Here is a 14,548-nt window from a genome sequence, read left to right on the forward strand (position 1 = left end):
CCCAAACAATCAGCTCAAAAGGTAGAGCTCAATGCAGTATTACAAGCTTTTATGATGTTCAAAGATTCTGTATTTAATTTATTCTCTGATAGCCAGTATGTAGTTAATGCTATAGCATCCCTTGAAGATGCTGGTAGGATTTCTCCTTCCTCTACTGTTTTCTCTTTGTTTTCTGCTATACAAACTCTAATCTGGGACAGAAAAGATCCATTCTTTATTGGACATATCAGGGCACATACAGGGTTGCCTGGAGCCCTTAGTTTGGGTAATGAACTAGCAGATAAATCTACACATGACATACATATTTTCTCCACAATAGAAGAAGCTATAAATTTTCATAAAAGGTTCCATGTCAATGCTAATACCTTACAAAAACGTTTTAAAATAACTAAGGAACAAGCCAGACATATAATAAAACAATGTCAAAATTGTGTGACATTTTTACCACAAGTTAATCTTGGAGTCAATCCTAGAGGACTGATACCTAACCATATTTGGCAGATGGACGTTACACACTTGCCAGAATTTGGAAAATTAAAATATTTACATGTTACAGTTGATACTTCTTCTGGATTTTTAATGGGCTCCCTTCATGCCGGAGAAAAAACTAAAGATGTTATAGCTCATTGCTTACAAAATTTTGCCACTGTGGGTGTTCCTAAACAGTTAAAAACTGATAACGCTCCTGGTTATACGTCTAACTCTTTTAAACAATTTTGCTCATCATTTGGCATTACTCATATAACAGGAATCCCATACAATCCACAGGGTCAAGGCATAGTTGAAAGAGCTCATCAAACTATTAAAATGTACTTATTAAAACAAAAGGAAGGAATTGGAAAAGGGTATATATCCCCCAAAGATAAACTTAAAATAACCCTTTTTACTCTAAACTTTCTAAATTTGGATTCATCAGGACTTAGTGCTGCGGAAAGACATATGTATCCGAAAAATGTACATAAGCCTAAGGTACTTTGGAAAGATATTCTAACAGGACAATGGAAAGGTCCGGACCCAGTAATAGTCTGGAGTCGGGGCTCCGTCTGTGTTTTTCCACAGGAGGAACAGCAACCAATTTGGATTCCAGAGAGATTAACTAAAACAATTTCTACAGAAAAAGAAGATGATTTGACTCAAATCCATAACAGCTGATATCCAGAGCTCCAGCTTGGCTATTCTTACATCTACAACAGTGATTTACCACGGTGCCTTTTTCAATATCTATTTTATTATTACATTTTTCCCACATCATAAGGTTCTATTTTATTTATTTATTTATTTTCTCTTTCTTTTTGAGCTCATACAAACCTAGGTTAATGTTTTTCTGATCAGTTTTATTTTTTGACTGTGTTTTATTTTTTTTTAACTGTAAAGTTTTTAAACATTGCAATGGAGATTTCACCTAGGTATAGCTACAAGGCCTTTATTTACTATTGTCCTATATGTTCTATGTTATGTATGCACTGTTTTGTGTTGTATGTCTGTATGTGTGTATGTCCATATTTCATTTATAAGGAGCGCTCATGTATAAATAGATATAAATGGATCCAAAAAAAAAAAAAAAAAAAAAAAAAAAAAAAAAAAAAAAAAAAAAAAATCACGTGACTTATATGGTTTAATTTAAATTAGGTAAACAGCTGTTATAAATTTTGCTTTTAAAGGTGGTTAACAGATCTGTTTGTTTACTTTCACCTTTCCTTTTCATTATATTTAACAATTCTGTTCAAGATAATGTCTCTTTAGCACCATGGCCAGAATTCCCATCTCCATCCCAATGCCGGTGAAGACTAAGATAAAACCAAACTACAACTTCTATGATAGCTATCACAGTAAACTATATAAACTGATACATCAATCAATATAACTCAATAAGTATCCTCAATCAAGGACTTAATTTACTTTGGGAGAAAATGGACATATTGACAGACTCCTCCACTTTGAACTGCTCAATCAAGGACTTAATTTACTTTGGGAGGAAATGGACATATTGATAGACTCCTCCACTTTGAACTGCTTACACAACTTGCCTGGACTATGTATCACCTGTATGCATTGTGCTCTATTTGTTGATACAGTGAATTATGGTAGTGCTGAAATATCTTAGCTGCTGTGTCACCAGTGTTACTGTTCTTCCTAAGGAGCCGTCAATTGGCTTGGTGTCGTGGCATTTCTGTATCTTCCTCCCTTCTACTAGTGATGGTCTAAAACTTGGGGGCCAACAGAGGTGAGGCAAGAACCTCACCCCCCCACTGGCACCAAAGTTAAATTTGGGGGCCAACAGAGGTGAGGCAAGAACCTCACCCCCCCACTGGTGCTTAGGCCTATCCACAAGCATGGCTATGCTAGACCGGTAGTCAGTGACGGGTTGATCTGATTACAGTGGATTCAACCTAAGACAGGAAACTGACGTGTAAAAGTCAGTTCTCCCATGACGGGTAAGAACCACATGTTAAATTGGACAACCTACCAGGCACGGTCCCTAGCCACATTGCCATTGCTTAATTAAACAGAAGGGGGCAGATGCTAGGAGCCACTGCAAAGTATTACATTCATATGGAAATTGGGCTCCTACTGTTCACTTAGGCCCATTTGGGGACTCAAGTTACAAGACTCCTGGAGAGTTCCCATTGGTTGGGGAAGGATGGTAGGAGGGTGTTCCGGGGGAAGTGGAGCCCCCCGGGTCCGGTAGGGACACACGTGTGTGGGTGTGTGGACCGGCTTGTTAGGGGGACGCACACGGCCTCTCACAAAATAAAACTTTGTTTCAGTTCCATCTGGCTTGTGTTTTTGTGCTCAGCCGGATTGCAGCATCGCAAGCCGGCGTGCACTGACAGCGACCCGCGAAAGCGCCCAGCAGGAAGGCAGCAGGTGAAAACAGCAGCGGGCAGAAGCGGAGCCAAGGCTCACGCGGGCCCCGCCGTCCAGCCTGCAGCAGTCTGCCATCTATAGACTGAGAACTTGGAAACCATGAGTCCTCAAATAAACTTTTCCTCATCTACAGATGTGCTGGTCAGGTCTTTCAGTCACAGCAGAGAAAAAGCTGACGAAAACAGTCGGGAGCCCGGTTACAGCCTACCGGGCCCTTGCTTCCTATCAGACGGTGCGTCCCACCCCTGCCCTTCCCTGCCCTCTGGCTCCCCACCCGGCGTGACCTCCTCTCCTGTGATGTGCTTCCTGCTGGTCCTCCCTGCCGGACAGTGGACCCAGCAAAGGTGGGACCCGTCTGCCTGTTTTCTCGACATCGTCAAGGTCTGATCCAAAGGCAGCATCAGTCAGGATGGTTTCATGAATGTGAAGGTCATTTCAAGGGTGACAGGAGGTTTATACACATTGGACACCCTTTCTTCCACCCTTCATAAAACAAACTTACTAGCTGTGTGAGCTTTTCATTGCTGTGACCAAAATTCGAGAAAGAAACAACTTTGCAGAAGAAAGATTTTGCCTTGTGGTTTCAGCCCGTGGTTGGTTGGGTCGTTGTTCCGGGCCAAGGCAGAACATCATGGTTGAAGGGTGTGGCAGAGAGTGTAGCTTATAGCAGCCAGAAACAGAGGAAGGAAAGGGCTAGGGACCAGTGTCCCCAAGGGCATGGCTCTCAGTGACATACTTCCTTTAATCATACCCTCCCTGCCTAATTTCTACTACCTCTCAGTAGTATGCAAATTATTAATCCATCAAATGGATTAATCCATTGTGGAGGTTAAAGCCCTCATGATCCAGTCATTTCCTCAAAGCCCTACCTGCTGCATTGGAGGCCTGAGCCTTCAACGCATGAGGTTTAGTGGGGGACATTCCAGGTTCAACTCATAGCACCAATCAACAAACAAAAAATCCTCCATTTCACTTAGTCAATGGTGGCCTGCAATTGCACCAATATAATTAAAACCAGTGGAATTTGAATTAAAACTCCTTGTCCCATGAAAATGCAAATTCAGCTCAAGCATACACCACCTTAACAGAATTAGTCATTTGTACTGTGCCCCGAATGATTTTATCAACACTTAACAGACGGACGAGAAGAAGCACTGTTTATGAAGTGTATTCTATGCACCAGGCAATGTACATACATGACCTCACTTAATTAAGTGAAATGAGTTGGCTCTGGAAAACTCCAAAGCTCAGAGAGGTTGAGGTAACAGTTGACAAATGGACCACTGTCAGGTAACAGTTAACAAATGGACAAATCTGGATATATTCCTTTTTAGTTGTAGTTGGACAAAATACCTTTATTTTACTTATTTTATTTTTATGTGGTGCTGAGGATCGAACCCAGGGCCTCACCCATGCTAGGCAAGTGCTCTACCGCTGAGCCACAGCCTCAACTCCTGGATAAATCTGGATTTGAAGTGACATCTAAGTCTGTGATCTCCAATGCCATCCTAAGCTTAGAGGGGAGAAAAGGCACAAAGAGCCCAGGTGGGGCGGCTGATGCCTGAAATCCCAACAAGGAGGCTGAGGCAGGAGGATCGCAGGCTCTAGGCCAACCTTAACAACTTAGCAAATCCCTGTCTCTAAATTTTTAAAAATTAATAAACCTACAAGGGCTGGGAGTGTAGCTCAGTGCTTGCCTAACAAGTCTTTGCCTGGATCCAATCCCTAATACCTGGTGGGGGAGAAAGGCACAAAACACAGGTCACAGAGAGGCAGAGGGCAGAGGGCAGAGGGCAGAGGGCAGAGGGCAGGGATGAATCGTGGGACTGGCTGGGGGAAGGATGTCATGTACATGGCATCCTGCTCTGTTCACCCGATCTCTTCTCTCACTTCTCCTGCCTGCCCAGCATCAATGGCCCAGTTCTACCACCAGGACTCACCCGCCAAGGCCTTGCTGTGGGCGCTGATGTGTGGAGATTAACGAACGCGGACTCAGCAAATACTGTGGAGTAGGAAAACTCAACATTTCCCATCTAACACGGTGAACCAAAGAATAGAGAGGCCAGTATCCAAAAGGCTAGATTTTGTATTTGCACCAAGTGGAGACACAGGAAAAGCAAAATTATTTTCATTTATAAAAACACTGGGGCAGTGTGTCATGTAGCAAAAAAGGACACAGCCTGGGGTCAAAGGCCCCGAATCCCAGCTCCCCACTTGGAAGCTGAGGGAGTCTTCCTTCACTCCCTTCCTGAGCTAGATTTCCCCATCAATTTTTCTTTCTTTTATTTATTTTGATGGGTGCTGAGGATCGAACCCCGTGCCTCTCACGTGCTAGGTGAGCGCTCTACCGCTGAGCCCCAGCCCCAGCCTTTCTTTCTTTTATTTTTTATATTTGGTCCTGGGGATTGAACCCAGGGCACTCTACCACTGAGCTACATACTCAGTTCTTTCTATTTTTTAATTTTGAGATAGGGGTTTTGCTAAGTAGTTTAGGGCCTTGCTAACTTGCCGAGGCTGGCCTTGAACTTTCTGTTCTCTTCCTCTGCCTCCAAAGTCACTGGGATTATAGCGTGTGCCACCATGCCTGGCTCCCATCGATTTCTGAGTCCCATCTCAGACTCAGTGACTCAGACCACCTGGGGACACAGAGAGATAGACCTGCATTTGAAACAAGCGTCCCCCAGGTCTGTGGGCTTGTGGCTAGAGGGTGGCTGCAGTCTTGCTACGCCAAGTGTGGTCTCTGGAGCAGCAGCAGCATTACTGGAGTCTCAGCCTTATCAATGTGACTCCTGTGGGGTCCCCACTTTGAAAAGCTCTTCTCTGAAGCACTTGATGGGCTGAGTCCTGGAGCCCCCCAAGTCATTTCTCCAACTCCTGGAGGATCCAGAAAGGTGTTCAGCCCAGGAATGGGCCTTCATTTCACAACAGGTCAGGTGCTGAGGCCTGGCTGCTGGAAACTCCCAGGGAGAATGTGTCCAGGCATGGACCAAGGCAGACTGTTCAGCAAATGCTGATTGGGGAGTGGCTAGGAGGGGAAGCCATCCTCCTGAGGGAGGGACGGGAGGGAAGAGGAAACAGGGGCTGGGGATGTAGCTCAGTGGCAGAGTCCCTTGCCTAGCATGAGTGAGGCCCTAGGACCACCACCACTACCAACAACAACAACAACAACAGCAAAAAAAAAAAAAAAAAAAAAAGAAAAAGAAAGAAAGAAAGAAAACAGGAAGCAGGGACCTTTCCGGGGGTTTGCATGGTACAGGGCAGGGGCTGGGCTTGCCAGGGACAGTTTGCAGAGTCTGGCTTTTTTTTTTTTTTTTCGATGGGGGTGGGGGGGATGGACCGGGGAACTCAGGGGCACTGAACCACTGAGCCACATCCCAAGCCCTATTTTATATTTTATTTAGAGACAGGGTCTCGCTGAGTTGCTTAGTGCCTTGCTGTTGCTGAGGCTGGCTTTGAACTTGTGATCCTCCTGCCTCAGCCTCCTGAGCTGCTGAGATTATAGGCATGCGCCACCACGTCCTGCCAGGCAGTCTGGCTTTTTATCCTACCAGGCACTTATTCTTGGTGTCCAGGTATTTTTTTTAATCTTGGGCAAAGTTAGAAACAGTGTTGCTCATGGATAAAATGACCCTATGAGGAACTAATCACACTTATTCATTTTTATATTTTTAATATATTATATATTTCTTAAAAAAACATTTCTGATATTGTGAAGCTTGGTTTTGATTTAACTATTACATAAGAGAAAAGTAACAAAAAGTTAGATAGGAAGAAAGAACACACATAGTAAAAATCTGTCTCTTAGCAAAAACAAATAATTTAACAACAGATATGGAAATTATCTCCTGTGTGCCCACAGAAGACAGAGAACTGCCTCAATAGAGGACAAAATTCAAACATTACATTGGCTTTATAGAACCACATGAAGATGCTTTTGATGTTCAGGTACCTGTTACTGATAGGCATTGAGCTCTAATTTAAATATACCAGGAAAACTGATGTTTAATGAGCAATTTGATATAAAGGGAAAATCCCTGATAATAAAATTCTCCCTGAAGTGTCTTCTTCAGGAGCCTACATATTTACATATCATAGTTCACCACAGAATCCTTTCAGATTGTGTCTAAAAAATTTTTATTTTTGCAAAAATATGAGATGCAATCATTATGGGAAGCTTTTTTTTTTTTTAAAGAAGCGTCAGTATTAAATAACACTTAAATGATTAAGTAAAAACCATTTATTACTAAACTGTCTTTGGTGCAAGATTAGGATGCACAGAATACCCGGGAATATATGTTAATGACATGGTGACAATTCTGTGGTGGAATACGGTATTGCATTTGCTTAAAATCTAGACACACCTGCAGGGTACAGACCTGGAAGAGCCATTTAACTGTGGGTTCTTTTTTTTTTTTTTTTTGAGGGGGGGGATACCTGGGATCCAACTCAACAGCACTCAACCATTGAGCCACATCCTCAGCTGTATTTTGTATTTTCTTTAGAGACAGGGGTCTCACTGAGTTGCTTAGGGCCTCACTTTTGCTGATGCTGGCCTCGAACTTGCAATCCTCCTGCCTCAGCCTTCCAAGCCGTTGGAATGACAGGCATGTGCCACCGTGCCAAGCTAACTGTGGGTTCTTGGTCTTCCATGCTGACCACCCATCCTTCCTAGGCCCCGAGCCGAGCAGGCCAGGCAATACCCTGTCACTTCCCACCGTAGCCTTGAGCCAGGCTCGGGGTGATTCATAGGGTCCCTCCACGGCCAGGGTGAAAGGGGCCCCTGGAGGTGGAGAGCTGGGAGCGGCGGACCTGGACTTACCTGCCAGGTACTCGATGACTGCAGCCATGTAGACGGGGGCGCCCACGCTGATCCGGTACTTGAACGTTCCTTTCTTCAGGTAACGCATCAGCCTCCCCACCGGGAAGATGACCCCGGCCCTGGCTGACCGGGACAGCTTGGACATTTTCTTCTTCCCGCTCCGACCCGACATCTTGCCTCAGTTTCCCTCTCAGCTTGCTGACACACTGGCCTCCTGGCACTCACTATGCTGGGGAGGAAAGAAGGCAGGAGTGAGGAGATGGAAACACCATGGGTACGCTGCTGTGGCCCTCGGGCACCACGGTGACTGGCGGCAGGTGGGGAGCCGGGCATCATTAGGCCACCCACAAACGCCCGTCCCCGCCAGGCTAGCAGGGCCTCTAGAGGACAGGCCAGAGTAAACTGTGACTGAGAGGCAGGAGATGGGTGTGTGGTCAGCTGAACAGTGATCCCAAAGATGTCCATTTCCCCATCCCATAACCTGTGGACGTGACGGTGTAGGACAAAGGGACTTTGCAGGTGTGACCCAGCTGAGGGTCTTGAGATAGGAGATCATCATGGATCATCTGGGTTGGCCTAATGCCATCGCCAGGATCCTTACCAGAGAGAGACAGGGAATCAGAGTGAGTCAAGAGACGTCTGGAGAGAAGGAATCATTCTCCCCGAGCCTCCCGAGGGACCAGCCCTGCCAACACCTTCCCTTTAGCCCACTGAGACTGATGTTAGACGTGGGAGCTCAATAGTGCACGGTGCCAAACTTGCATTTTTTTACTGTTTATTTTATGTTTTGAGACAGGAAATTGCTGTGTGGCCCAGACTGGCCTTGAACTCCCGAGCTCAAGCAGTCCTCCCGCCCCAGGCTCCTGAGTAGCTGGGATCACGGGCGTGTGGCACCCCACCTGTCTGTGTTGATTGGAACCACTGAGTTGGAGGTGATTCCTACAGCAGCATCAGGAAATCACATATGGCTCCTCTTTGCCCAGGTGACCGCACCCATCATCGTTAGCTTTGATCCACATGAAGCTGATAGGCATTTCTCAGATGGAAACACCTTTCTAAGTTCAGCCACGGTGTAGCAATTCTTAAAAACAGAGACAGGGGCTGGGGTTGGGGCTCAGTGGCACAGTGCTTGCCTCGCACGCGTGAGGCACTGGGTTGGATCCTCAGCACCACATGAATACATAAAACAAAGGTACTGTGTCCATCTACAAAAAAACGGAACAAAACAGAACCAAACCCAGAAACAGGCCGGAAGAGGCAGTTTTATTGAATATGCTCCTGTGGAGTAGCCAGACATGCAGATGAAAAGCCATAAAACAACCCAAGCGGCTGCTCCCAGGAATGGGGAATCCAGATTGACCTGGGGGATGATGGATTTCAAGTCAGCATGAAGAGGTGGCTTCTCAGAGCGTCCCAGGATGCAGGTGTATAACTCACCGCTACTTAGGAAGCCATCACTGGGGGATAAATAAAACCGCTACATCCTCTTGGACCAAGTCTTTGTGAGGTCAAAAATAATTGGTAATAGAACTTGGGTGTGTTTGAACTGTTGGTCGAGGGACTATTGGGACCCCAAAATGGAAAATGATTCAAAATAAGGAAATTATGATGGACCAACAAAACAAACAAACAAACAAAACAAAACAACAGGAAACCAAAACAGGACCCAAGAGACGGAGGTGGAGATTTTCTCTGAAATGCGTTAATGAATCAAAGCTGTCTGCTCCAGAGCCACGGCATTCTTTGGAGATGGAAAATGAGCAAGTCAAAGTAAATGGAAATGGTCGGCACCCACCCAGGAGGCCGTGTAAATTCTGAACAGGTCATCCCTCCAACAGCCAAGATGGCCAGGAGGAAGGAGGGCCAGGAGTGGGCCAAGCGGATGGAGGAAAGGGCTGAACCGGTCGCAGAGCTAATGAGAAATGGACGTGGAACTGCGACTTAGTGAATCTGGACAAAAGCGTGAACAGAAAGTTCAACTTTCTGAAGGATTTGAGGACTCTGTTATGGCTAAGAAGTTTCCTATAGAAACTCTGGAATGAGGCACAGACCCTCTTCTGGACACCCACCTGTCCTCTAGGTGAACGAGGGGAGTTGGGGGCATCTTATTGACACACATTATTTTAGAAGGCTCACGTGTACTTATCACTTTCCTATTTAATATGTCCTTTGCCACCAAAGGATGTAGGTTTTCATGAGTTAAGTACATGCAAATGTAGCCTTAGGATGTCCCCTCTTTGACAGCAGGACGCAGGGAGACAACAGCAGCTCGTGTTCAGAACCTCCGAGTCTCTGGTGCTGCTGTCCTGGCTGCTCACTCCAGCCAATCCGCTGATGGACGTGCTCTGCTGACAGAAGGGAGCCGTGTGGGGTGTGGGGTGTGGGGTGTCTGTCTCAACGTGTGTCGAGGAAACCAAGGCCAGGTGTGTAATGGCGTGGAGTACCTGCTGTTGGCTAGCGCTGTCCTGGGGGCGGGGGACACACCCAGCAGTGTTAAGTAGCCCCTGACCTCATAGCGCACACGTTAGCCAGGAGGGTGCTCAGAATGCAGGTGGCTCTTGGTGGAGTGGAAAGAGCCCAGGACAGGGAGCAGGAACCCCCCAGTGTGGTCCCACCTCTACATAACTGACTATGTGAGCTCACGATGTCACTTACTTGGGCTCCCAGAGCCTCATCTATAGAACAGGGGAGGAGGCTAATTGATCCTTAAGGTCCTTCTGGTCTTAAACTTTCTCATTTTTATAAAATGCACTTTCAAATGGTTTTAGAAAAGCAGCTTAGTCCCCTTAAGAAGCTGGCTCTCAAGAGTTAAGAGACTGCAGGTTTACAAAGATGAACTGGTGAATCCACTAAGCCAATTACGTGCTCCCCCCGCCACTCCTGGTAAGTGTGGGTCTGTGTGGAGGGAGGATTAGTGAGTCTGGTTGCCAAGGAAACTACCTGAAAAGCCCATCACAGGGTGGACATGCCCTGTGGATCTGGAGGTCAGACCCTCTCCCAGAACCATTCTTCCACCGTGATGCATGACGTGCAGATGCCACAGGGCAGGGCACCCGACACACACACACACACACACACACACACACACACACACACACACACACACACTTTTCTCAAATGAAACATGCAATACAGCTCCTTGGGAACTTCCCCAGTGTTAGTAGCCAAGACCAGTCACCATGGTCCTGAAAATTAGGAATCAGGACCAGTGGTAGAAGAAAAGTAAGTGACTTCAGGGGACTGACGATGCCTAAATTAGCCTGCACACGAAACACTCATGAAGATAAAATGGCCCAGGAAGGAAAAGCGAGGTGGGCTCAAGCAGAGAAACACACCAGTTGCATATTGCAAAAAGGTGCTTCACCTTAGGGATCATCCCAAATGTAGTAGCTTATACCGAGATTCACTCTGTGCTTCAGACCTTCTTCTAGATCAGGGCCTTGGACAAGATGGGGATGCAGCCCCAGGTGAGGTCTCAGTGTGAGATGATGGACTGATGTCCTTCAACCAGGACCGGAGAGTTCTGCTGGGTGTCAGGGACATGAGGCCCCTGGACACTTTCAGTAAAGATCAGGCCACATCCAGGAATCCCCAGGGGAAGTGTGTGTGGGGGGTGGGAGTTGAATGTTACACTTGAGGATCCTGCATCCTAAGACCACACCTCCCCTAAGTCTATGTCTGGGGTTAGGAGAAATGACAACCCCTTACTTTCTTTTTCAGGACACCCTTTTCTCTCAAAAAGAATTATATATATATATATATATATATATATATATATATACACACATACATACATATATTTTTTTTTATTCAGTCTTGGGAAGTCAAGAGTTAAAATCTCGAATATATTTTTATCCACATTCTGCAAGTTTGAGTCTGAAATAGTCTACTGTCTAAAGAGAAAAGAATCACTGAAACAGGGAAATTTGTTTCCGTCTGATTAACACTTAAATGTTTACATTTATTTACCTTCTGCTCTAAAACAATATTGCTCCGAGTAGGCGAGACTTAAAGACTGTAATACACGATGTTTGTTTCCATGCTTGAAGAAAAAACAGACTGATGGGGCTTGGTGAGGCACAGCCACACTGCTCGGGGCCTGGTGGCCACTGCTAGGCGGTCAGGGGGCCCTATCCTCCGGGCTGCAGTGGGGCACTTAGGGACCAGGTAAAGCCTAGATTGCTAGGCGCAGTGATGCATGCCTGTCATCCCAGCATCTCAGGAGGCTGAGGCAGGAGGATCACGAGTTCAAAGGCAGCTTCAGCAGTTTAGTGAGGTGCTAAGCAACTCAGTGAGACCCTGTCTCTGAATAAAATACAAAAAAGGGCTGGGGATGGGGCTCAGTGTTAGTCAAGCTCCCCTGGGTTCCATCCCCAGTACCAAAAAAAAAAAAAAAAAAAAAAAAAAAAAGCTCAGATCTGCGATGTATCTGTATACCTGGTCCATACTGTTGAAAGACCCAGGTATAAACTCTCATAAGTCCTCCAACCTGAATCTGAGAGTTTTAAGCTGTAGGTGGTGGGAGGCAGGAAAATAAAACTCCAAACGCAGAGAAGGGGGGAAAACACAGGCTGTCTGCCCCTCGGCTCCGCCCCCAACCAGTGCTGGTGAGCGAGCTGGGGGCAGAGGGCGATCAGGCTCTGTTGTTTTAGGATTTATTTCTCCGATTGGGTTTTAAGCCTGTAGGGCCACCGATGGGTTAGATTTTATAGATAACACAGGGTAAATATTAAATTGCAGCCCTGATTCAGACACGGGCAATAAACTCACAGCAGCCTATTCCAATAACTACTATATTTCACTGATTTTATGATGCACTTTTTTTTTAAAACATTTTACTATCTCTAGAAATTGGTATGCATCATGCAATCAATGACCCAGAGTGTCAATGAAAGTAGCATCTATGGAGCGTTTGTTATCGAACAAGAAGCTACATTAGATGCTGTGGAATTGACACGATCCTTGTCTTTAAATATTTTCCCATGAAGTTGCATTGGAAAATAAGTAACCCGTAATACCCTAATAAAGGTCATGATGAACCACAGTAAAGCTCCAGGGAGATGTGAGAGCCCCGGGCCCCAAACTCACAGGCCCCTGGGTGAGCCTGCAGCACTGGAGGAAGCTCGAGTTTTGGGTTCTTGACTTCTGCTGGACCCCGCCGCTGCCACCTTAGGATGGGGAGGGTTTCAGGTGGCATTAGGTTTCTTTTGATAATGCCAGATCTGTTTTTGACGGTGGCTGGGATTAAACTTGGTGAGTGAAAACTGATCACGGGACAGAAAATCTGATTCCAAGGTCTGAGAACCGGTGGAAGGTCCAACAGGTGAACACAGCCCATCTGCCACCCCTTGAGGCTAATGAAGAGTGGAGGGGGCAGATGGTGGGATGAGATGGACATCATTACCCCTGTGTACACGTATGACTGCACGGATGGTGCCACTGTCCGTCACGTACAACCAGAGGAACGAAAAGCAGTGCTCCATTTGTGTAAATAAATAAATAAAATAATTTTAAAAACTTGAAACAGGGCTGGGTGGTGTGGCTCAGTGCTAGAGCGCTTGCCTAGCACGGGTGAGGCACTGGGTCTGATCCTTAGCACATGTAAAGAAATAAAATAAAATTTAAAAAGTGAAGAAATTGGAGCTGGAGTGGCAGCACAGCCTGAAAACCCAGTGACTTGGGAGGCTGAGGCAGGGGGTCCCAGGTGCCAGGCAGCCGGGCAACTCAGTGAGATCCTACCTCAAGACAAACAAACAAACAAACAAACAAATAAATAAATAAAAATGAAATAAATAAAAAGGGCTAGGGATATAGCTCAGTGATAGGGCACCCGGATTCAGTCCCTAGAACCTAAATATAGAAACAAAAATAAAATTAAATTAAAAAAAAACTTGAAAGAAAAAAAAAAGAATAGAATGAAAATATTCTTTTCTTTGGGGGCGGGGTACCGGGATTAAACCCAGGAGTGCTTAACCCCTGAGCCACATCCCAAGCACCTTTTTGTATTTTATTTAGACACAGGGTCTCACTGAGCTGCTTAGGGCCTTGTTAAATTGCTGAGACTGGCCTTGAACTTGTGAACCTCCTGCTTCAGACTCCTGAGCTGCTGGGATTACAGGCGGGTGCTTCCGTGCCTGGCTTTTAATTCATTGTTGTTTTTCAAATGCCTAGGACGTTGGTAGGCATGAATTCTTTGGACTTCCCAAATGGCACTGACAGACATTTCTGTTGGTCCAGTGGCATCAAGGACACACAACAGACACTAAGGATTCTGGGAACTGAGAAAGTGTGGGCCTTCTGTGTGAGAGCCGACCACCCACAAGCTTAACCATACTCCCATAGCCCTTGACTTTCAGTGGTTTGACTTAGGATTTTTTTTTTTTTTACTTTATAAAGTAAATTTAAGAATTCACTAGACAGAATGCTTGAAATTTATAATCTGGGGGTGTGGGTGTAGCTTTGTGGTAGAGTACCTGCTTAGCATGTGTGATGCCCTGGGTTTGACACCCAGTACCCTCTGGCCCAATTTTGAATTTGGCTCTTTTCTTGAACTAGTAATATGCAGTCCAATCCTCTCTTGTGCTGCTGAGTGGTGGGCTGAAGTCCCCGTCAGCCACACTTACACGAGAGGAAACCACCAAGACTCCGGTGTGCCGTGTCACTACATTAGGCTGTCGGGTGGATCAGGTGTATTGAATGCAATTTGGACTCAGATATTTTAAACTTACGATGGGTTTATTGGATCATAATACCAGTGTAAGTGGAGGAACATCTGTAGTTACTCTGTTTACCCTGAAGCAAGGAAAATAACAGTAAAGGAGTTACTTTATTTATTTATTTATTAATGTTACTCTCTTTCTT

At 45.6% G+C, this 14,548-nt stretch overlaps 1 protein-coding gene across 2 annotated transcripts in view; it reads right to left on the reverse strand.

Annotated features, from left to right (window-relative positions):
• The window catches only part of Macroh2a2 (macroH2A.2 histone), a 60,316-nt gene that overhangs the window by 32,865 nt on the left and 12,903 nt on the right, over window positions 1–14,548 (reverse strand). The window contains exon 2 of one of the 2 annotated variants that reach the window (XM_078041011.1): window positions 7,688–7,911. In XM_078041011.1, the coding sequence (XP_077897137.1) occupies window positions 7,688–7,859 (172 nt within the window). In that variant the 5' untranslated portion in view covers window positions 7,860–7,911. Of the gene's footprint in view, window positions 1–7,687; window positions 7,917–14,548 lie in introns of both variants that reach the window. The other variant, XM_078041005.1, reaches the window with a different exon arrangement.

This window comes from Ictidomys tridecemlineatus, chromosome 1 (assembly GCF_052094955.1).
Source record: "Ictidomys tridecemlineatus isolate mIctTri1 chromosome 1, mIctTri1.hap1, whole genome shotgun sequence".
In the NCBI taxonomy this organism is placed as follows: domain Eukaryota; kingdom Metazoa; phylum Chordata; class Mammalia; order Rodentia; family Sciuridae; genus Ictidomys; species Ictidomys tridecemlineatus.